At 31.9% G+C, this 23,842-nt stretch overlaps 2 protein-coding genes across 2 annotated transcripts; both read right to left on the reverse strand.

Moving 5' to 3' along the window:
* Positions 1-763: 763 nt before the first annotated feature.
* LOTGIDRAFT_170877 (hypothetical protein) lies at positions 764-13,769 on the reverse strand (the record flags this gene model as incomplete). The annotated part of the gene is made up of 8 exons (XM_009046730.1): positions 764-850; positions 2,687-2,901; positions 3,070-3,252; positions 4,317-4,377; positions 11,386-11,600; positions 11,793-11,978; positions 13,012-13,147; positions 13,662-13,769. 8 exons carry the CDS (start codon positions 13,767-13,769, stop codon positions 764-766), a joined length of 1,191 nt encoding a protein of 396 aa, XP_009044978.1.
* A 5,422-nt stretch (positions 13,770-19,191) lies between these two features.
* On the reverse strand, positions 19,192-20,270 carry LOTGIDRAFT_170878 (hypothetical protein; the record flags this gene model as incomplete). The annotated part of the gene is made up of 3 exons (XM_009046731.1): positions 19,192-19,415; positions 19,561-19,743; positions 19,970-20,270. The coding sequence occupies 3 exons, from the start codon at positions 20,268-20,270 to the stop codon at positions 19,192-19,194; spliced, it is 708 nt and encodes a 235-aa protein (XP_009044979.1).
* Between the last annotated feature and the right edge of the window lie 3,572 nt (positions 20,271-23,842).

The raw sequence follows: 23,842 nt of genomic DNA on the forward strand, positions 1-23,842 counted from the left end.
TACTTGCCATGGCAATTCAATGTTGAGTTTTTCTATTTCACATTCAACTGTTACATTTTTTATTTATTTTGATTAACGGGTTTGTCTCCCTATATCAAACAACGTCGACTTATTAGAGGTACAATTTATTAATCCATCTTATATTGTGTCAAATTCTTAAATCAACATTAATGTTTTCAATAAATCTATTGTGAAAGTGAAAGTCTTTTATTGCTTAAACAGTGTGTACAGATCGACAAAAGGTTTGGCGCAGTATATTATATGATATCAGCCCATGTAAGCTACCCAAGGAAAAATCAAATGTTCACAATACCCGCCTTGATGAAATACTCAAATTATATTATTTTTGGAATATTTTTGTTTGTTAGCACAGTTATTTCCCTTGATATGAAATTTGTGTATAGTTTCATTAACGACTAAAGGGACAGATACGCCATTCTTTTTGACCAAATATACTTTAGTCTCAGAATTGGGGATTTTTTAGCCAAGCCCATCAGTAATAGTGTTCGCGGCTCACCGTTGAAATTTGGGCCTTCAAATCCACGTGTGTCCAGAATTATCCGCATTTGAATGTTAAAATGACGACTCGTCATTTTAAGATCTCTGTGATTTATAGAAAAGACACATAGAAATAGTGAGTAAAATTGCAATTTTCGTATATTTCTAATACTTCTGAAGACTAATGACATATTTTCAAGAACAAATCAATCCCCCAAAATGGTGCATCTATACCCTCAAGATTGGATTTTATTCTTACGGCAAGTTACATCTGGGATGTTAAACAGCAATTTATGTTGTTTAAAATTGGATAGGAAGAAACTAACTGATGTAGGCTTACACAGGGAAAAATCTAAAAGTTAAATTAAACCCGCTTATTGATATTTAAAAAAAAACATTGGCCAGCCTTAAAGATTTTTCGGTTTCGGGGTTACGTCATACAGCTTTAAATCTCTACATGCGAGGGATCATACATATTCTCACAGGGCTGCGAGGAACATGACTGAAGACATGGCACGATAAAAAAAAAACAAAGGTATACGATGTTGACTACAACTTTATTCGATGTTTACAAGCCGATGACATTACAAACACTGACTAAAAAAGGGGGCCTTACAAAAAAGGATCCAGACTAAGCCTCACTATCGATTTTAACAAGCAGACAAATTAAACAATTCTATAAGTGGTCTGTAGGCTGAGACCCAGTTACCTCCCTTTGCCACAAACGAAAGAAGATTTTTAAACAAAATATTTTTATTAAATGGATCGTGTCGTCCCAGGTAAATCATCTGGCACATTTGTGAAGCTTTTCCCATGCCCAATCTCGCATTTTAGCTACCATAGACAGACATTGCAAGTGAACTAATAACCAATATTTCGATCTTCCCGGAAGCAGGTCATCCTCATGGCTCTCAGTCATGTTTGAATTAAGTCCATTTGAATTTGAATTTTACATTGCAAAATGAGGGGAATAACTCCCAAAAAATGTTACTGTGTTTGGTTAGTTGTAGATACAGTACACAAATTATCAAACATCAATTATTGCCACATAATGTGTTATCTTGCAGAGAGAGTAAACAAACTATCAAACATCAATTATAGTCACATAATGTGTTATCTTGAAGGTAGAGAGTAAACAAACAATCGAACATCAATTATTGCCACATAATGTGTTATCTTGCAGAGAGAGTAAACAAACTATCAAACATCAATTATAGTCACATAATGTGTTATCTTGAAGGTAGAGAGTAAACAAACAATCGAACATCAATTATAGTCACATAATGTGTTATCTTGAAGGTAGTGAGTAAATAAATTATCGAACATCAATTATAGTCACATAATGTGTTGTCTTGAAGGTAGTGAGTAAATAAATTATCGAACATCAATTATTGCCACATAATGTGTTGTCTTGAAGGTAGAGAGTAAACAAATTATCGAACATCAATTATAGTCACATAATGTGTTATCTTGAAGGTAGAGAGTAAATAAATTATCGAACATCAATTATTGCCACATAATGTGTTATCTTGAAGGTAGATAGTAAACAAACTATCGAACATCAATTATAGTCACATAATGTGTTATCTTGAAGGTAGAGAGTAAACAAATTATCGAACATCAATTATTGCCACATAATGTGTTATCTTGAAGGTAGTGAGTAAACAAACTATCGAACATCAATTATTGCCACATAATGTGTTATCTTGAAGGTAGAGAGTAAACAAACAATCGAACATCAATTATTGCCACATAATGTGTTATCTTGAAGGTAGATAGTAAACAAACTATCGAACATCAATTATAGTCACATAATGTGTTATCTTGAAGGTAGAGAGTAAACAAACAATCGAACATCAATTATTGCCACATAATGTGTTTTCTTGAAGGTAGTGAGTAAACAAACAATCGAACATCAATTATTGCCACATAATGTGTTGTCTTGAAGGTAGTGAGTAAACAAACAATCGAACATCAATTATTGCCACATAATGTGTTATCTTGAAGGTAGAGAGTAAACAAACAATCGAACATCAATTATTGCCACATAATGTGTTATCTTGAAGATAGAGAGTAAACAAACTATCGAATATCAATTATTGCCACATGATGTGTTATCTTGAAGATAGAGAGTAAACAACCTATCGAATATCAATACAATTACATAAAACTATAAACTTCACACTACCTGGCAAATATAATAATAATCATAAGAGTAGGGAGTATTTTGCATTTCACATTTTCCATCTTCTATATGTAAATGAAGATAATAGAAATCTGATACATCAATGGGTTGATTTGGACCCCAAATGAATGCCAACATCTGTTCATCATTACTGAACCACCAATCTCCGTTCATCGAAATATCCTCCTTTCCATCAATTATATATTCTCCATATCCATCTAAAAAATTAAATACGTTGCTCTTAAACTGGGGTTGCCTTGTTATTGAATCTAGGCTTGATAACAGAAAGATCTGCTGCCTTGTCTAGATTTATTCTCCCCCCCCCCCCCTACCCCGATCCTGCTCCCGGCCCTTGACTAGTCTCAAAATATTGAAATGATACTTACTATCTGTTACCATGAGTTGATCACAGATATGTCGATAGGCATCATCTGTTTTAGCTCTGACTATTACATAGCCATCATTTTCACAGTTTGAGTAAGCTTCGTCTACATTATAAACCATATTCAAAAATGGTTTATAACATAAATCATATTTTCTGTTTCTTACAAAGTCAACTGGGCAATTCTCTGTGGAAAGAAAATATATATCAGTTAATGTGTTGTGGAGATGCTCATGCATCTAAACTTTATTAATGGGACTGATGCGACTTTTTTAAGGGTTGATTTGGGTCTTCAATATATGTAAATAGTCTTCAGAACTATACCCAAACTGTATGGAAATCGCAAAATTCCTTCAAATAGATCTCACACAAAAAAATTTACGTTTTGCTTATTTCGTTCACAAGCTTATCTTCTCTCTGAATATTTGGGTATCCAAAAATTGAACGCCTTGTTGACATTTTACGTCGTAGCTGTGCGTTGACGAAGTAGGTCAGGATAGTTGGGCCTACTGTAAACTCGTGACGTCTTTAAGGGATATTTAAAATAAAAAGCCTCTTAAAATGACCACTCGTTAAAAAAAATTTCAAACATAGATAATTATGGATACACTTGGATTTGAAGGCCGTATCTGTCCCTTTAAGTGTGTGAGTTGAATTGCTTTGTGCCTTAATCATTGTTACCCTGAGAATTTGGTTTACCTAAAGATGATAAAGTGAAGTGAATGTCGGCGATATCAGATACCAACCAATAGTGGTGATGTTGCAGCTAAATATCGGGATGAAGTAAACACCTTCCCATTATATTTCTAATGTAAGAAACAATTGCCAAAATTTCATCAGATTAGTGTATAGCAGAGACAAACCTCCACGCGTCAATTTTGGTGAATTGAATTACGACATACCGTAGTATACCTGAACGATAATTTGTGCGGATTCGAGAATCTTTACTTTTCACTCAAACGTAAATCTTGACAAATAGTGATGATTGGTGGTGTCCGAAAGTTATCAAGTTCATTAAAAAAAATGAAAAAAATAACGAACATGTGAGCACGTGTCACGTTAGTAGGTTACGAAATGTTTTCAGAATGTAAGTAAAAAGTGAATATCCTAGATCTTTCATTACCTTTATTACAATACTAGTGAATTCTTTCATTGTATTGCATGGTAAACTCTGATTTATAATAAGAAAAATGGCGTGGGTAGTAAAAGAGAACAAAATATAGAAAATTATAAACCCCGAATTCTAGTTACCTTGATACAGAGTGTAATAAGAGTTGTCATATTCTGGTTCTACATCTGAATAGGGTTGAAACTGGACTGATTATTTCTGAATATTTATTATAAAAGAATGATACACATGCTAAGTCTCTGGAGCACTGAATCCCACAAATTGTCACTGACTGTATATTATCTAAATGTAACAGTGTATAATCTTCAGATGTCGTATCCTCCAAATCATCTCTTCTGATCACCGAAATTTTCATCGAGCACACAATATAAACTACAATTGAAAACAACACCAAACAAAGATTTATCTTCATTTTGTACAAAGCTGAAGTGAAGTGTAAAATGAATATTGCACAATAGGATCTGAAATTAATGTTACACGTTGAACAGATCAGTACTAAATGGTATATAGAAGACGTCTGGTTGCTATGAACAATGATATAATTATAATATTAAAGGACGACAATCCAGAAATTTCAATAAGCCAAGTAAAAAAACTTTGGATATAGATTTTATTTGCTTGAAAAAAATATCTAATAAATATATCCAATGAAATTATTTGCCCTTTTCACCAAAATGGATACTTGTCATGTCCGGGTCATAGTGCATATCGTGTGATTTCTGCACTAACTATACTGAACAGATGGCCTATGGACTGACCTTAGTTACCCCTCGTACGTTGAAACCATATTTTGAAACTTTGTTCTGTGTGAGTTTCTTGATGTCGTGAACCAATCTGGTAAGGCTAACATGACGAAAACACCATTTTTTTGTGATACGATAGCAGACACTTTCCCTTTAGGATATTTTCCGTATGTCAAGTGTTTTTACAATTACTATTGTCACGAGATAATAATACTGTATCATGACGGATATTAATACTCAGCTTTTTATTCTATCAATTGACGAGAGCCATGATTTACAGGTCTTTTCTATATTATAGCGGAGTCTCGTCATTTTAACTTTTAAAAGCGGATAATTCTGAGCATACATGATTTGAAGGCCCCAAATTTCGACGGTGAGCTATGAACAATATTACTGATTATCTTAGCTAAAAAAAAAAGTACCGTTTCAGAAACTAAGGTTAGATTAGTCAAACAATGGTAAATCTGTCCCTTTAATAGTCAACTGAGAATAACAATTTTTTACGAGGATAATAAGTATGACCTTTTTAGTATTTTTAGTTTTATTTTGATTCACGTTTACATATTCTGATTGAGTGCCCATACTTCAGCTGTTTTTTTTTTTTTTGAAGCAGATTTTTAAATATCTGTATCTCGTAGTTTGTAATGGAAATCCATATGAACTGATGTGTTTTTTCTAACTTTAGTTTACATCTGACTAAATATTATTCCATAAAGAATATAATATGAAATATGCCCAACTGCACAAAAACGACTTGTAAAACGAAACTAAAGGTTTCCGATAGAATCCGGAATGGTGGCCCGCATCGATTTTTATACGCCCACATCTCTCTATGTGGACGTATATTGTTGGCACCCTTGTCTGATTTTTTGATGGAATCAAATGAAATTCGGTGTGTCTATACATATTCATAAAACGAAGATCAAGTTTGAATTTGAGCTATTTTCGACCGTTAGAAGCAGAGTTATTTCCATTGCCCCAAAATCTTGAATATTTACCATCCGCATGCCGTTGTGGGCGTATATGGCTGTCGTCCACTATCTAATTTTTCTTTTTTCGCAGGTTCGTCGATTTTTGTAGTTAGTAGTGTGGAGCCAATCAACCCCAGCTTCTACCTTGTCAACCAGGACATTCTGGGACCTATTTGGAACCAGTGGGGGTTGAGCCACTGCTGAATTATAGAGCCCATCGAATACGAGAATTTCAAAGTTCTCCCCGCTTGATAATTCTGATTTATATTCAGAAGATTTTCACTTTCAGACATTTCAGTTGCCATTTTTTCTAGCACGAGGGTGACGTTATTGGCGCGCAATAGAGGGGCATAACTCTTGCAAGTTATTACCAAATTCATTTATTGCACTTGGCTTGTTTTATGGATTTATGTATTTTGTATTACGGTTCTGATCGTTTGTACTTGGTATTTATTTTATTCCAGATTTTACCTCAAACAGGTCCAAATTATACATAATAAAAAAAAGATGCGGGACAACAGATTAAAATATTTCGTTTCATGTAAAAAATGGCCATTCCGGATTTTATCAGAAACCTTTAGTTTCGTTTTACATGTTACAGTTGAGCACGATGCGGTAAGTTGGGCAATGCGGCAAAACGAACCCACCGAATCATGGAAGTTTACAGAACCCATATTTCACAAGTTGTGTTCAATGTGCGTTTGCTGATCAGTATTATTGTTTTAAGTTATTCGTAGAGTCCACTGAAAACTATTATATCATCTTATAACCAAATTACAGATTAACAAAATGTGTTAGTTAATAGCAATAGATTATCCCTTCAGATTCAATCGCATCTGTCGTACATTGTGAATCTTAGATACACGTCCTCGGCCATACCAATGAAGATTTTCCTCAAATTTTGATCTACGGCTAATCAAAGCTAATTTTGCACACGTCGTTCGACTTATCATTGACAACAGTAAACAAGAATTGCAAATGGCGGCATCTTGACATTTCACCGGCCTATGCCATTGACAAATAAAGCCGCGAATAAAGTCCGCTGTCCGGTGCAGAATAATTAATACAGAAAAAGTGAGAGAAAGTGAAAACACGAGCTACGGGTCTGGACACGGTGCGGACACGTTTCGCTTCTACTATTTTCACTATCGATAATTCACACTATGATACACCCGACACCGTACCTTGTCTATTCAGGGTTTAGGGAGAAATTGTCATTTAATCAAACAAATTATGCCTCATGGTTTCAGTTGACATGAGAATTTGCCACCTCAACAAAAAAGTTATTAATTGTATAATATTGACCTTAATATTCAATCAAAATATAGTCTACTCTTATATTGTCCTTAATATTCAATCAAAATATAGTCTATTCTTATATTTCCCTTAATATTCAATCAAAATATAGTCTATTCTTATATTGTCCTTAATATTCAATCAAAATATAGTCTATTCTTATATTGTCCTTAATATTCAATCAAAATATAGTCTACTCTTATATTGTCCTTAATATTCAATGCAAAATATAGTCTACTCTTATATTGTCCTTAATATTCAATCAAAATATAGTCTATTCTTATATTGTCCTTAATATTCAATCAAAATATAGTCTACTCTTATATTGATCTTAATATTCAATTCATCATAATGCAAAATATAGTCTACTCTTATATTGTCCTTAATATTCAATTCATCATAATGCAAAATATAGTCTACCCTTATATTGTCCTTAATATTCAATCAAAATATAGTCTACTCTTATATTGTCCTTAATATTCAATCAAAATATAGTCTACTCTTATATTGATCTTAATATTCAATTCATCATAATGCAAAATATAGTCTACTCTTATATTGTCCTTAATATTCAATCAAAATATAGTCTACTCTTATATTGTCCTTAATATTCAATCAAAATATAGTCTACTCTTATATTGATCTTAATATTCAATTCATCATAATGCAAGATACTCTTACATTGATCTTCAAAACCTCTACAATAAAGTCAATTTCTCTTATGTATTACATAATTATATAAGCATTGGAAAATAAAAAATATGCTCTCAAACTTCCGAGTTAGAGTCACGTTGTCTTAAAGATACAGTTGTGGCATTTTGGGGAGTTGATTTGGAAATAGTCTTAAGAACTACTATCTACTAAAACTGTACGAAAATCACATAATACCTTCAAATAGATCTTGAACAAAAAATTTTACTTTTTAGCTTATCTTATATCTAAAAGATTGGGGTATCCGAAATTTAAAGTCTTGTAGATATATAGTCTCTGACACCAAGACACCTTCCGTCGCAGCTGTGCGTCGACGAAGTGAGATAAGATGATTGAGTCTACTGTATACATAACGTCATTGTTAGACGACTCGACGAGATCTCATTCATACATAGATAATCGTTGATATACTTTTACAGTAAGCTGCGGAAATGATTACTGATTAAATTAGCGGAAAAGTGTCCACGAGTCCAAGCTATGATTTACTCCCGGAGATCTCACTCCTGTCCCTTTAAGGCAATGATAACTTTTTCAGAAAGGATGGAGAAACATTTTATTCAATAGCATTCAACGATTTCAAAAAATTACATGCAAATTGTATGAATTAGAATGAGATGTGCATTGAATGATGTTAAAGAACTGAACACAGTCATTACATTGTATTAAAATACTCAGTTGATAACTTGGTACTCGTGATGTTTCTAAAGGAACTGAAGACAATACAATTCAAACAAATGCATTATGTAGAAACTAATAAATACTTTTTAAAAATTCCGTTATTAATGCGTTATAGTGATTTTTTGCGACTCTGCAAAATCTTATAAGTTATATAAATTGTTCATTGATTACGGAGTTTCTCATAGAAAATTTAGATGAGAGGAAAAATTTTGTTAAGTAGATAAATATTTTACAATAGGTAAGATGAAAGTCCTATTATTGATGAGCAACAACCCGAGAATTTTTAATTTAATTTCTAAACAGGAAGTACAAAAATTGATTGTTAAACAGACATTTGGGATCAAGTTCTTCTTTGTTTTGTCTCTAGGCTATAGACTTTTAGCCGATCTAGAAACCCCGAATCGACTTCACAAAAGTGATATAGATTATTCCGTTTTTTATTTTGTTATTTTCCTCTTACAAATCTGTTTTGTAAGCGGGAAAATAGAAGCCAAGAAATACAATATTTTGGAAGAAAAACTTTATACAGGAAACAAACAACACGTTTGCCTATAGTCGATATACATTAATCAAAATTGATGGCCAATCACTAAGAACTATGCAACTCACTGACTAAGAAGTAAAAAATGTGGATATGTATATAGGTCCGACTAAAAAGCGCAAACAAGAGCAAACAAGCGCAAACAAGAGAAAACAAGCGCAAACAAAGCGTAAACCAAGCACAAGCAAAGCGTAAACCAAGCGCAAACCAAGCTCAAACCGGTTCAAATAATATTCTATTGGACCTTTTTTATGCTGTTTGAAGGGAAATATAAGATTTTAAACCAGATTGTTACAAATACGTAATTTTCAATTACAAAAGAAAATAGTTATATGTCTCAAGCGGATTCGATAATCGAAATTTGTTTGGTGTATCAGAATGTTAGCATCGATAGTTAACGAGAATCTCACGGATAGGCATTTAATGTAGGATTGACACCTGAAAGTGTTGGTTTTACTCAGTTTTGTTATAAAAAGGGGTGTGAACAGATTACTCAAGGCACATCAACTGGCAACATCTTAGATGTTAAAAAAAAGTAGCATGGAAACCTCTTTACAGTCACTTAAAATTGTTTTATGTTTTGGCTGAAGCACATAGTGGGCATCTTAAATCGTTTCCGCGTCCTTTAATATCGATCGATATTATATATAATTCATATATTCTGTGCTTTTACCGTCACTTGCATTTTACCGCGCTTGTTTACACTTGTTTGCTCTTTTAAGTCGAACCGTAAGTATATTACTGAAACGTTTACAACCAAAGAACACAAATACAGGAATGTATCTAAATATCTTTACAAAATAGTTACGAACGTTATATATGTTTTGAAAGCTAAATACAAAGGTATACACATATCTATATCAGTATAACGTCTAGATCATTTGGATAAATATCTTTTTTTATGTTAGCTAAATTTGTGGCTCTATTGTAATATATGGTCGAACAGCTCGAGTGTCTATGTGTTATCAATTTTGCACAAGTGGCTTTGCGTAGTGGTACCACATAAACGGAATTGTCTGTGGGAATAAAAGCCGATGGGCTTAAAATAATCATCGATATCTGCTTTGATACGGTAGATTATCATGGGATTCGTAATATGACACGTTACTTCTCCTCTGTAAAGAGCTTCGGTCGCCAGTGCACTTCTGTCATATCCATCTTACTGGTGAAAAAGTGCTCAACCCCCAAATGCGGAATGTCAAGAACACTGACAATATGTCGATTGGTCAATCGTTGATCAGCCATCGCCATGTAATGCAAATGTTTTCCGGATTGGTTGCTGTTGAAGATCTTTCTGGACGCAGGTCATCGTAAAGGCTCTCAGTCATGTTTGAATTCAGTCCATTTGAATTTTACATAGCAAAAAAAGGGGGAATAACTCTCAAAACATGTTACTGTGTTGGGTTAAGCTCTTTCAGTTGCAGATACAGTACACAAATTATCGAACATCAATTATTGCCACATAATGTGTTATCTTGAAGGTAGTGAGTAAACAAACTTATCGAACATCAATTATTGCCACATAATGTGTTATCTTGAAGGTAGAGAGTAAACAAACTATCTAACATCAATTATAGTCACATAATGTGTTTTCTTGAAGGTAGAGAGTAAATAAATTATCGAACATCAATTATAGTCACATAATGTGTTATCTTGAAGGTAGAGAGTAAAGAAATTATCGAGTATCAATTATTACCACATAATGTGTTATCTTGAAGATAGAGAATAAACAAACTATCTAACATCAATTATAGTCACATAATGTGTTGTCTTGAAGGTGGTGAGTAAAGAAATTATCGAGTATCAATTATTACCACATAATGTGTTATCTTGCAGAGAGAGTAAACAAACTATCTAACATCAATTATAGTCACATAATGTGTTATCTTGAAGGTAGAGAGTAAAGAAATTATCGAGTATCAATTATTACCACATAATGTGTTGTCTTGAAGATAGAGAGTAAACAAACTATCTAACATCAATTATAGTCACATAATGTGTTGTCTTGAAGGTAGAGAGTAAACAAACTATCGAACATCAATTATAGTCACATAATGTGTTGTCTTGGAGGTAGAGAGTAAACAAACTATCGAACATCAATTATTACCACATAATGTGTTGTCTTGAAGATAGAGAGTAAACAAACTATCTAACATCAATTATAGTCACATAATGTGTTGTCTTGAAGGTGGTGAGTAAAGAAATTATCGAGTATCAATAAGATTACATAAAACTATAAACTTCACACTACCTGGCAAATATAATAAGAATCATAATAGTAGGGAGTATTTTGCATTTCACATTTTCCATCTTCTACATGTAAATGAACATAATAAAAATCTGATTCATTACTGGGTTCATCTGGACCCCAAATGAATGCCAACATCTGTTCATCATTACTGAACCACCATTCTCCGTTCATTGAAAAATCCTCCTCTCCATCAATTGTATAATCTGCATTTCCTTCTAAAAAATTAAATACGTTACTCTAAAACTGGGTTTGCCTTGATAATTAATCTAGGCTTGATAACAGAAAGATCTACTGCCTTGTTATGATTTATATTTGAATCTGACCGTATCTCGCCCTCCCCCCACCTCCGATCCCCCTCCCGTAGTCCCGACCCTTTACTAGTCTAAAAATATTGAAAAGATACTTACCATCTGTTACCATGAGTTGATCACAGATATGTCGATAGGCATCATCTGTTTTAGCACTGACTAATACATAGCCATCATTGTCACAGTTTGAGTAATCTGTGTTTACAGTTTTAGCCATATTATTCATAAATGGTTTATAGCATAAATCATATTTTCTGTTTCTTACAAAGTCAACTGGGCAATTCTCTGTGGAAAAAAAATATATATCAGTTAATGTGTTGTGGAGATGCTCATGCATCTAAACCTTATTAATGGGACTGATGCGACTCTTTGATTTGGGTCTTCAATATATGTAAATCTGTCTTCAGAACTACTTAAACTGCTTGAAAATTGCAATATAGACCTCTCACAAAAAAATTTACTTTTTACTTATTTCGTTCACAATATTCTGAATATTGGGGTATCCGAACGTTAACGCCTTGTTGATATAATCTCCGACACCAAGACATATTACGTCGTAGCTGTGAGTTGTCGAAGTAGGGCAGGATGATTGGGCCTACTGTAAACCCGTAACGTCTTTAAGGGATATTTAAAATAAAAAGCCTCTTAAAATGACAACTGATATAAAAATAAATAAATATATAAAATAATTTTCAAACATAGATAATTATGGATACATTTGGAGTTGAAGGCCGCATCTGTCCCTTTAAGTGTGTGCGTTGAATTGCTTCAATGCAAATTGATACAATTTGTGCCTTAATCATTGTTACCCTGAGAATGATGATAAAGTGAAGTGAATGTCGGCGATATCAGATACCAACCAATAGTGGTGACGTTGCAGCTAAATATCGGGATGAAGTAAACACCTTCCCATTATATTTCTAATGTAAGAAAAAATTGCCAAAATGTCATCAGATTAGTGTATAGCAGAGACAAACCTCCACGCGTCAATTTTGGTGAATTGAATTACGACATACCGTAGTATACCTGAACGATAATTTGTGCGGATTCGAGGATTTTTTCCTTTTCACTCAAACGTAAATCTTGACAAGTAGTGATGATTGGTGGTGTGGTGTGCGAAAGTTATCAAGTTCATTACAAAATAAAAAACATAACGAACATGTGAACACGTGTCAAAAAGTGAATATCCTAGATCTTTCATTACCTTTATTACAATACTAGTGCATTCTTTCATTGTATTGCATGGTAAACTCTGATTTATAATAAGAAAAATGGCGTGGGTAGTAAAAGAGAACAAAATATAGAAAATTTTAGTTACCTTGATACAGAGTGTAATAAGAGTTGCCATATTCTGGTTCTACATATGAATTTAATTGAAACTGAACCGATTTTGTCTGACAAACTTCAGAATATTTATTATAAAAGAATGATACACATGCTAAGTCTCTGGAGCACTGAATCGCACAAATTGTCACTGACTGTATATTATCTAAATTTAACAGTGTATAATCTTCAGATGTCGTATCCTCCAAATCATCTCTTCTGATCATCAAAATGTCCATCGAGCACACAATATAAACTACAATTGAAAACAACACCAAACAAAGATTTATCTTCATTTTGTACAAAGCTGAAGTGAAGTATAAAATGAATTTGCACAATGTGATCTGAAATTGATGTTACACGTTGAACAGATCAGTGCTAAATGGTATATAGAAGACGTCTGGTTGCTATGAACAATGATATAATTATAATATTAAAGGACGACAATCCAGAAATTTCAATAAGCCAAGTAAAAAACTTTGGATATAGATTTTATTTGGTTGAAAAAAATATATATTATAAAAATATCCAAAAAAATTATTTGCCTTTTTCACCAAAATGGATACTTTTCATGTCCGGGTCATAGTGTATATCGTTTGATTTCTGCACTAACTATACTGAACAGATGACCTATGGATGACTGACCTTAGTTACCCATCGTACGTTGAAACCATATTTTGAAACTTTGTTCTGTGTGAGTATCTTGATGACGAAAACACCATTATTTGTGATACGATAGCAGACACTTTCCATTTGAGATATTTTCCGTATGTCAAGTGTTTTTACAATTACTATTGTCATGAGGTAATAATACTGTATCATGACGGATATTAATTATCTGCTATTTATCTATCAATTGACGAGAACCATGGTTTACAGGTCTTTTCTATATTATAGTGGAGTCTCAAGAAAAAACCAGTCTCATTTTAACTGTCAAAAGCGGATATTTCTACCATGGACTGTCTGTACGTATCGTTTCACTCCATAAAATTTTAAGGGGATTAAAAAATTTCAAGCTAAGTGTGTTGATATTGTAAAGCTAAAGTCAATAATCCATGTTCCCAAGCTGGAATCTTGCCAGTTTTCTTGTATCCGGTGCCGAAAATATGGAACTTAAATATTCGCGCCTCTTGCCGAGAGTGTTCCCCTCTTATCTCAATATCAGTCCGATATCGAACCAATCAAATGACGTTATTCTTATATATAACTCCGCTGGTTGACCTTTTCTAGTTCGACGAGGTCAACTTTCTGTAAACAATTTGATCGACAAAATGAAGTGTTCAATTCATCTGAAATCGAAAGATCATGCAAAAGTTATTCAATTTTCGGAAACTTGTTGGACAAGAGCCGTATCTTTTGCAAAGAATGTATTTATCTGGAGAGCGGGGAAAAGAGAAATGCAGAAAGATGTATTTGCAGGAAAGAAAATGAAAGTGGATTTTTCACACGACATGTTGACATGTTTGTTGTTTGTTGACATTTTTGGTTTGGTCGCTCGTTGTGAATTTTTACCAGAAAAACTTCTAGCTTTTGATTAATTGTAAAACTAATATGCAGTTTTAAATAGATTGTTTTCTAAAAGGTTCACATTTAGGGCCTATAGCCAAAAGTAAAGTCAATATCGTTGTATTAGGCTTACTAAAAACTTTGGTGTCTGCGTTATGCCAACTTTGTTTTTTTTTTCGTAGGGACCGTGCTACATTATGTTGATGACATATTTTTTTAATAATTTATTAAGATAATTTGTTGGAAGGGTTGCTCCTTATATGGTTTTTAAAAACATGTTGGCTATCGTTAAAGCTACTACCTGTTTTTACAACTGCCACAGAAAGTGTAAAACTCCTAAGCAATTTTGTCCCATAGAACAGGTTGCAATCAATATATAAAAAAAACGGAATATTCTGTATATCTAATATTAATGTGTTAAATATTTTGATTATTACATAAACTTACATAAGCTTATTTATATTAGAAAACATTCAAGATTGATGAAAACAAATTGTTACTGGTAAAGAAAATTATATATCTTTATTAAAATCACAATGGAGAAGTATACGTCTAATTCCAGAGAAGCAATCGCCCTCCAGATTTTCATTTTTCGTAAAGATGATGCATAATGGTGTCAGTTTGTTTGTTAGGGCAGTGGCTATCAAGTCATAAATGTGTTCATCCTTGTTAACTCCTTATTAATTATTTGGATGGGAATGGATCTTGCCAATTCGAGTTTATGTGATAGTAATGTTTATTGTTAATGTAATAAAAGTTGCGAAAGAAAAAGGTGTCCATCTACTTTTTTTTCATTCACTGATTACTTTGGTCGTGTGAACGTCTCAAAATGGAAATTGACAAATTTAGAAGAGGATTGATGTATGGTTGATATATTAAGACTATTCTAGACTGGTAAATGTGAAATATTATTATTAAATTGTCTCTTAGTATAACTAACAGTCATAATATTTCATATCTGCAACTGAATGTGGTGGGTTAAATGAAAGTATTTGAATTATCTCCCTTTACAAGTTTAGCATTTTTGAATGTTGAGTGTATTTTTGTTATAACCTTTGGCTAACAGTTTTTTTTAACTGATTTATAACATCTGGGGAGACTGCACCATATATTCAACAAATCCTGAATGTTTCATGCCTAACAGAGTCTCAGAATATTTTTCATAGCTCATTAAAGTTCAAGATTTGTATAAAAATCAAATCAAAATGCGCATCTTTAAAAGCTGAAATATGGAGTTGTGGCACTTTCTGAAAGTGGGAACGTGGATTTTTAGCTAGCTATAGCACATAGGAATAGATTCCAGGTGAGAAAAAGTAATCTCCAGGTTGTGCTACAAAACGTCGTTTTAAAGCATATTTGAGAGGCACAGTCCATGGCCTATAGGAATACATGATTTGAAGGCCTCAAATTTCGACGGTGAGCTATGTACAATATTACTCATTATCTTAGCTAAAAAAAAAGTACCGTTTCAGAAACTAAGGTTAGATTAGTCAAACAATGGTTAATCTGTCCCTTTAATAGTCAACTGAGAATAACAATTTTTTACGAGGATAATAAGTATGACCTTTTTAGTATTTTTTTAGTTTCATTTTGATTTACGTTTACATATTCTGATTGAGATCCAAACTTCAGCTGTTTGCGTAACCTTCTTTTTCAGTTTTTTTTTTGAAGCAGATTTTTAAATATCTGTATCTCGTGGTTTTGTAATGGAAATTCATATGAACTGATGTGTTTTTTATAACTTTAGTTTACATCTGACTAAATATTATTCCATAAAGAATATAATATGAAAGTTATAAAAGACTGAAATCTTGGAAGTTAGCAGAACTCATATTTCACAAGTTGTGTTCAATGTGCGTTTGCTGATCAGTATTATTGTTTTAAGTTATTCGTAGAGTCCACTGAAAACTATTATATCATCTTATAACCAAATTACAGATTAACAAAATGTGTTAGTTAATAGCAATAGATTATCCCTTCAGATTCAATCGCATCTGTCGTACATTGTGAATTTTAGATACATGTCCTCTACCATACCAATGAAGGTTTTCCTCAAATGCCAAGCAATTTTGAAGCCCCCGTAACAATACTAATAGGAAAACATACGTTCAAACATCCCAGCATTTATCTTGGCATCATAATCTGAACAGTTAAATTCGCGACTGACGTAGACAGAATTGATATCCGAGAGGAAAAGAATGGTAACACCAGCATTTTGGTGTCATTAAAACGAATTGTATTCTTCTTTTGAACCACTGTTAATTTTTGATTACGTGCTCAAATTGCCATTCTAACTACTTTGGCTTAATATCTTTATATATTAACTATAATATTCATCATGCAATATAATGGTCGAACCGCACCACGTCTAGTGCACCGCACCTTTCAATATTGCACTCGGGGCTTGGCGTAGTGATACCACTTGTGTGCGTATTTAATATTGCTAAAAATATTGCTGAGTGTATCACAACGCCAAACCCCGAGTGCAATATTGAAAACCTATAGACACGTGTGCGTTCGACTTTTATTACATACTATTTCGTTGTGGAAACGTTTCAAATCTACTATTTTCACTATCGATAATCCAAACTATGATACACCGGACACCGTACCTCGTCTATTCGGGGCTTTAGGGAGAAATTGTCATTTAATAAAACAATTAATGCCTTTTAGTTTCAGTTGACATGAGAATTTGCCAACTCACCACAAAAGGTATTAATTGTATAATATTTCCCTTAATATTCATCATAATGCAAAATATAGTCTACTCTTATATTGTCCTTAATATTCAATCAAAATATAGTCTACTCTTATATTGTCCTTAATATTCAATTCATCATAATGCAAGATACTCTTACATTGATCTTCAAAACCTCTACAATAAAGTCAATTTCTCTTATGTATTACATAATTATATAAGCATTGGAAAATAAAAAATATGCTCTCAAACTTCTGAGTTTGAGTCATGTTGTCTTAAAGATACAGGTGTGGCATTTTGGGGAGTTGATTTGGAAATAGTCTTAAGAACCACTATCTACTAAAACTGTACGAAAATAATACCTTCAAATAGATCTTGAACAAAAAATTTAACTTTTTATTTATTTCGTTCACAAGCTTATCTAATTTCTAAAAAATTGTGGTATCCAAAATTTAAAGACTTGTAGATCTAGTCTCTGACACCAAGACACCTTCCGTCGCAGCTGTGCGTAGACGAAGTGGGATAAGATGATTGAGTCTACTGTATACATAACGTCACTGTGTTGCGGAAATTATTACTGATTAAATTAGCGGGAAAATTCACGTTTCTGAGACCAAGCTATGATTTGCTCCCGGAGATCTCGCTTCCGTCCCTTTAAGGCAATGATAACTTTTTCAGAAAGGATGGAGAAACATTTTATTCAATAGCATTCAAGGATTTCAAAAAATTACATGCAAATTGTATGAATTAGAATGAGATGTGCATTGAATGATGTTAAAGAACTGAACACAGTCATTACATTGTATTAAAATACTCAGTTGATAACTTGGTACTCGTGATGTTTCTAAAGGAACTGAAGACAATACAATTCAAACAAATGCATTATGTATACATGTACCGGTACGTACAAACTAATAAATACTCGTTAAAAATTCCCTTATTAATGCTAGTGATTTTTTGCGACTCTGCAAAATCTTTTAAGTTATATAAATTGTTCAATTGTTCGTTTCTCATAGAAAATTTAGATGAGAGGAAAAATTTTGTTAAGTAGATAAATATTTTACAATAGGTAAGATGAAAGTCCTATTATTGATGAGCAACAACCCGAGAATTTTTAATTTGATTTCTAAACAGGAAGTACAAAAATTGATTGTTAAACAGACATTTGGGATCAAGTTCTCTCTTTGTTTCTCGATGGAAGAAAGATTCTGTAGTTTCTTTGATTTGTCTCCAGACTATAGACTTTTAGCCGATCTAGAAACCTCGAAATCGACTTCACAAAAGTGATATAGATTATTCCGTTTTTAATGTGGCTATCTCGGATAACCCATCCTGTTCGTGTGGTCACCACTATGAAGATTCAGAACATTTCCTCCTATATTGCTCGAATTTCATAGACCCTAGACAAATTACTATCAGACTTCTCCCTCCCTGTTTTCAGGACATTAGAACTCTTCTTTATGGAAATATACATCTTAGTAAAGATGAAAACGAATTAATAGTTAATACAGTCCACAAATTCTTTAATCTTACTAAACTTTTTGACTAATAAAAGTTATTTTACCTTATAAAACATGATATGTACACCAAACCCCAAACCTTAAACGCTTCATACTGATGATTCACATTTAACCAACGAACCTGTTCGACGCACTTCAGCTTCCATTCGATAACTGAACTTCTCTCTTTTTTTAACATATATTTTTGTATATTTATTTATCTTGTCTCGTTACCGTTATACTTTTTATATATTATATTTGTAACTGTGAATACAGGCGAAGCAGATTAACATAAGCTACCAGCTTGTTTCTGTATCGTCATTTCATATCGTTCTATAATTTGTATTGCACTGCTAAATGAAATAAATATTGTTTAAATCAAATCAACAACAATTATTGCCACATAATGTGTTGTCTTGAAGGTAGAGAGTAAACAAACTATCTAACATCAATTATATTAAAATTATAAACTTCACACTACCTGGCAAATATAGTAATAATCATAAGTGTAGAGAGTAGTTTGCATTTCACATTTTCCATCTTCCATATGTAAATGAACATAATAAAAATCTGATTCAATAATGGGTTCATCTGGACCCCAAATGAATGCCAACATTTGTTCACCATTACTGAACCACCAATCGCCGTTCATCGAAATATTCTCCTTTCCGTCAATTATATATTCTCCATATCCATCTAAAAAATTAAATATGTTACTCTGAAACTGGGTTTGCCTTGTTAATTAATCTAGGCTTGATAACAGAAAGATCTGCTGCCTTGTTATGATTTAAAACAAGTCTCAAAATTATGACTAGTCTCAAAATATTGAAAAGATACTTACCATCTGTTACCATGAGTTGATCACAGATATGTCGATAGGCATCATCTGTTTTAGCTCTGGCTATTACATAGCCATCATTTTCACAGTTTGAGTAAGCTTCGTCTACATTATAAACTATATTCAAAAACGGTTTATAACATAAATCATATTTTCTGTTTCTTACAAAGTCAACTGGGCAATTCTCTGTGGAAATAAAATATATATCAGTTGATGTGTTGTGGAGATGCTCATGCATGTAGAACTTATTAATGGTAAAAAGTGAATATCCCAGATCTTTCATTACCTTTATTACAATACTAGTGTATTCTTTCATTGTATTGCATGGTAAACTGATTTATAATAAGTAAAATGGCGTAGGTAGTAAAAGAGAACAAAATATAGAAAATAATAAACCCCGAATTCTAGTTACCTTGATGCAGAGTGTAATAAGAGTTGCCATATTCTAGTTCTACATATGAATAGGGTTGAAACTGAACTGATTTTGTCTGACAAACTTCAGAATGTTTATTATAAAAGAATGATACACATGCTAAGTCTCTGGAGCACTGAATCCCACAAATTGTCACTGACTGTATATTATCTAAATGTAACAGTGTATAATCTTCAGATGTCGTATCCTCCAAATCCTCTCTTCTGATCATCAAAATGTCCATCGAGCACACAATATAAACTACAATTGAAAACAACACCAAACAAAGATTTATCTTCATTTTGTACAAAGCTGAAGTGAAGTATAAAATGAATATTGCACAATGGGATCAGAAATTGATGTTACACGTTGAACAGATCAGTACTAAATGGTATATAGAAGACGTCTGGTTGCTATGAACAATGATATAATTATAATATTAAAGGACGACAATCCAGAAATTTCAATAAGCCAAGTAAAAAAACTTTGGCTATAGATTTTATTTGGTTGAAAAAAAATTATATCTAATAAAAATACCAGAACATGGTGTATATCGTGTGATTTCTGCACTAACTATACTGAACAGGTGACCTATGGACTGACCTTAGTTACCCATCGTACGTTGAAACCATATTTTGAAACTTTGTTCTGTTTGAGTATCTTGATGCCGTGAACCAATCTGGTAAGAGTTTAATAGGCTAACATGGCGAAAACACCATTATTTGTGATACGATAGCAGACACTTTCCATTTGTGATATTTTCCGTATGTCAAGTGTTAATGTTTTAACAATTACTATTGTCACGAGGTAATAATACTGTATCATGACGGATATTAATTATCTGCTATTTATTCTATCAATTGACGAGAGCCATGGTTTACAGGTCTTTTTATATTATAGCGGAGTCTCAAGAAAAAACATTTTAACTGTCAAAAGCGGATAATTCTGAGCATACATGATTTGAAGGCCCCAAATTTCGACGGTGAGCTATGAACAATATTACTGATTATCTTAGCTAAAAAAAAAGTACCGTTTCAGAAACTAAGGTTAGATTAGTCAAACAATGGTAAATCTGTCCCTTTAATAGTCAACTGAGAATAACAATTTTTTACGAGGATAATAAGTATGACCTTTTTAGTATTTTTTTAGTTTTATTTTGATTTACGTTTACATATTCTGATTGAGATCCAAACTTCAGCTGTTTGCGTAACCTTCTCTTTCAGTTATTTTAAGCAGATTTTTAAATATCTGTATCTCGTGGTTTTGTAATGGATATCAAAATGAACTGATGTGTTTTTTCTAACTTTAGTTTACATCTGACTAAATATTATTCCATAAAGAATATAATATGAAAGTTATAAAAGGCAACATAATATTTTTCGTCTAACAGAAAAAAATTCAAAATTTTCGGAAGGATGTTCTTCTGACTGTCCATTTCATTTACAGTTCTGAGTAAGAAACATCCATTAAAGTCTTCCAACACACTTAACAAGAAAAAAACATATATAAAATCTGCCTATCGTAAACAAACCAAGTTGTATACATATTTATCTCATTTTAGATTTTCATATTCAATATCTTTTATACCCTTGAAAACATAATGGACTAGTCGTCTTTATGTTTTGAAAAATAATTCTGTTTTTTGACTATAATATATTTTTAGATTCAATATAATAATATATTGAAAAAAGTCAAGTCAAGTTTTAGTCTGTCGTAATTTTCTTCCTGGGTGAAAAATGGCGAAATATTTTATAGTTTGTGATCTCATTATTCTCGTTATTCAATATTTTCTTGTAGCAGATTGTAAGTATGATGTATTTATTGTTCTATGGTTCTGGAATATATAATGCAGGATTGATGTTCATTCCCCCAAGTCAGAGAGTGTATGTGGTAGTAAAGCAAATCGGGACATTTGCACACCCTTGTGAGTTACGCGATATAATAATTTTGTGTATCGCATATGTATCAAGCAATGTATAGAAAGCGATAAAGAAAGTCTCACAAATTCGGTATACAAAAAGCATTTTATTTGTTAGTTTTGCTCCAATGCCATTTGGAAACTGACACAAGATATCGAAGATCTGAAACACGGTGTTTTCTAGTCATATACATCTCACTGTATTCTAGGAAAGTCCCTAAATTGTTGTAAAGACACTCACAACACTTCTTTCTTCTCTTTGTCGTAAATTTTCAACAAAAATTGTTTGAAATGTTGCTCAAGTTTAAGCTTGGAGATTACAGAATTATGAATTCATGATGATCTGCAAGAGAAGTGAAATAGAATTATAACGGTTATTCTGATATGGCAATATGATGGTCAACAGTTTGGTTATTTAAACTTATTTACATGTCATTGTTACAATAGTATACTAATTGTGATATGTTATCTGTATTATAGGTAAACAGTTTGGTTATTTAGAGTTATTTACATGTCATTGTTATAATAGTATACTAATTGTGATATGTTATCTGTATTATAGGTAAACAGTTTGGTTATTTAGAGTTATTTACATGTCATTGTTACAATAGTATACTAATTGTGATATGTTATCTGTATTATAGGTAAACAGTTTGGTTATTTAGAGTTATTTACATGTCATTGTTACAATAGTATACTAATTGTGATATGTTATCTGTATTATAGGTAAACAGTTTGGTTATTTAGAGTTATTTACATGTCATTGTTACAATAGTATACTAATTGTGATATGTTATCTGTATTATAGGTAAACAGTTTGGTTATTTAGAGTTATTTACATGTCATTGTTATAATAGTATACTAATTGTGATATGTTATCTATATTATAGGTAAACAGTTTGGTTATTTATAGTTATTTACATGTTATTGTTATAATAGTATATTAATTGTGATATGTTATCTATATTATAGGTAAACAGTTTGGTTATTTAGAGTTATTTACATGTCATTGTTATAATAGTATACTAATTGTGATATGTTATCTATATTATAGGTAAACAGTTCGGTTATTTAGAGTTATTTACATTTCATTATTATAATAGTATACTAATTGTGATATGTTATCTGTATTATAGGTAAACAGTTTGGTTATTTAGAGTTATTTACATGTCATTGTTACAATAGTATACTAATTGTGATATGTTATCTGTATTATAGGTTATCAGTTTGGTTATTTAGAGTTATTTACATGTCATTGTTATAATAGTATACTAATTGTGATATGTTATCTATATTATAGGTAAACAGTTTGGTTATTTATAGTTATTTACATGTCATTATTATAATAGTATATTAATTGTGATATGTTATCTGTATTATAGGTAAACAGTTTGGTTATTTATAGTTATTTACATGTTATTGTTATAATAGTATATCTAATTGTGATATGTTATCTATATTATAGGTAAACAGTTTGGTTATTTAGAGTTATTTACATGTCATTGTTATAATAGTATACTAATTGTGATATGTTATCTGTATTATAGGTAATCAGTTTGGTTATGTAGAGTTATTTACATGTCATTATTATAATAGTATATTAATTGTGATATGTTATCTGTATTATAGGTAAACAGTTTGGTTATTTAGAGTTATTTACATGTCATTGTTACAATAGTATACTAATTATGATATGTTATCTGTATTATAGGTAAACAGTTTGGTTATTTAGAGTTATTTACATGTCATTGTTATAATAGTATACTAATTGTGATATGTTATCTGTATTATAGGTAAACAGTTTGGTTATTTAGAGTTAACTACATGTCATTATTATAATATTATACTAATTGTGATATGTTATCTGTATTATAGGTAAACAGTTTGGTTATTTAGAGTTATCTACATGTCATTATTATAATAGTATACTAATTGTGATATGTTATCTGTATTAT

This window comes from Lottia gigantea (genome assembly GCF_000327385.1).
Source record: "Lottia gigantea unplaced genomic scaffold LOTGIsca_105, whole genome shotgun sequence".
NCBI lineage: Eukaryota > Metazoa > Mollusca > Gastropoda > Lottiidae > Lottia > Lottia gigantea.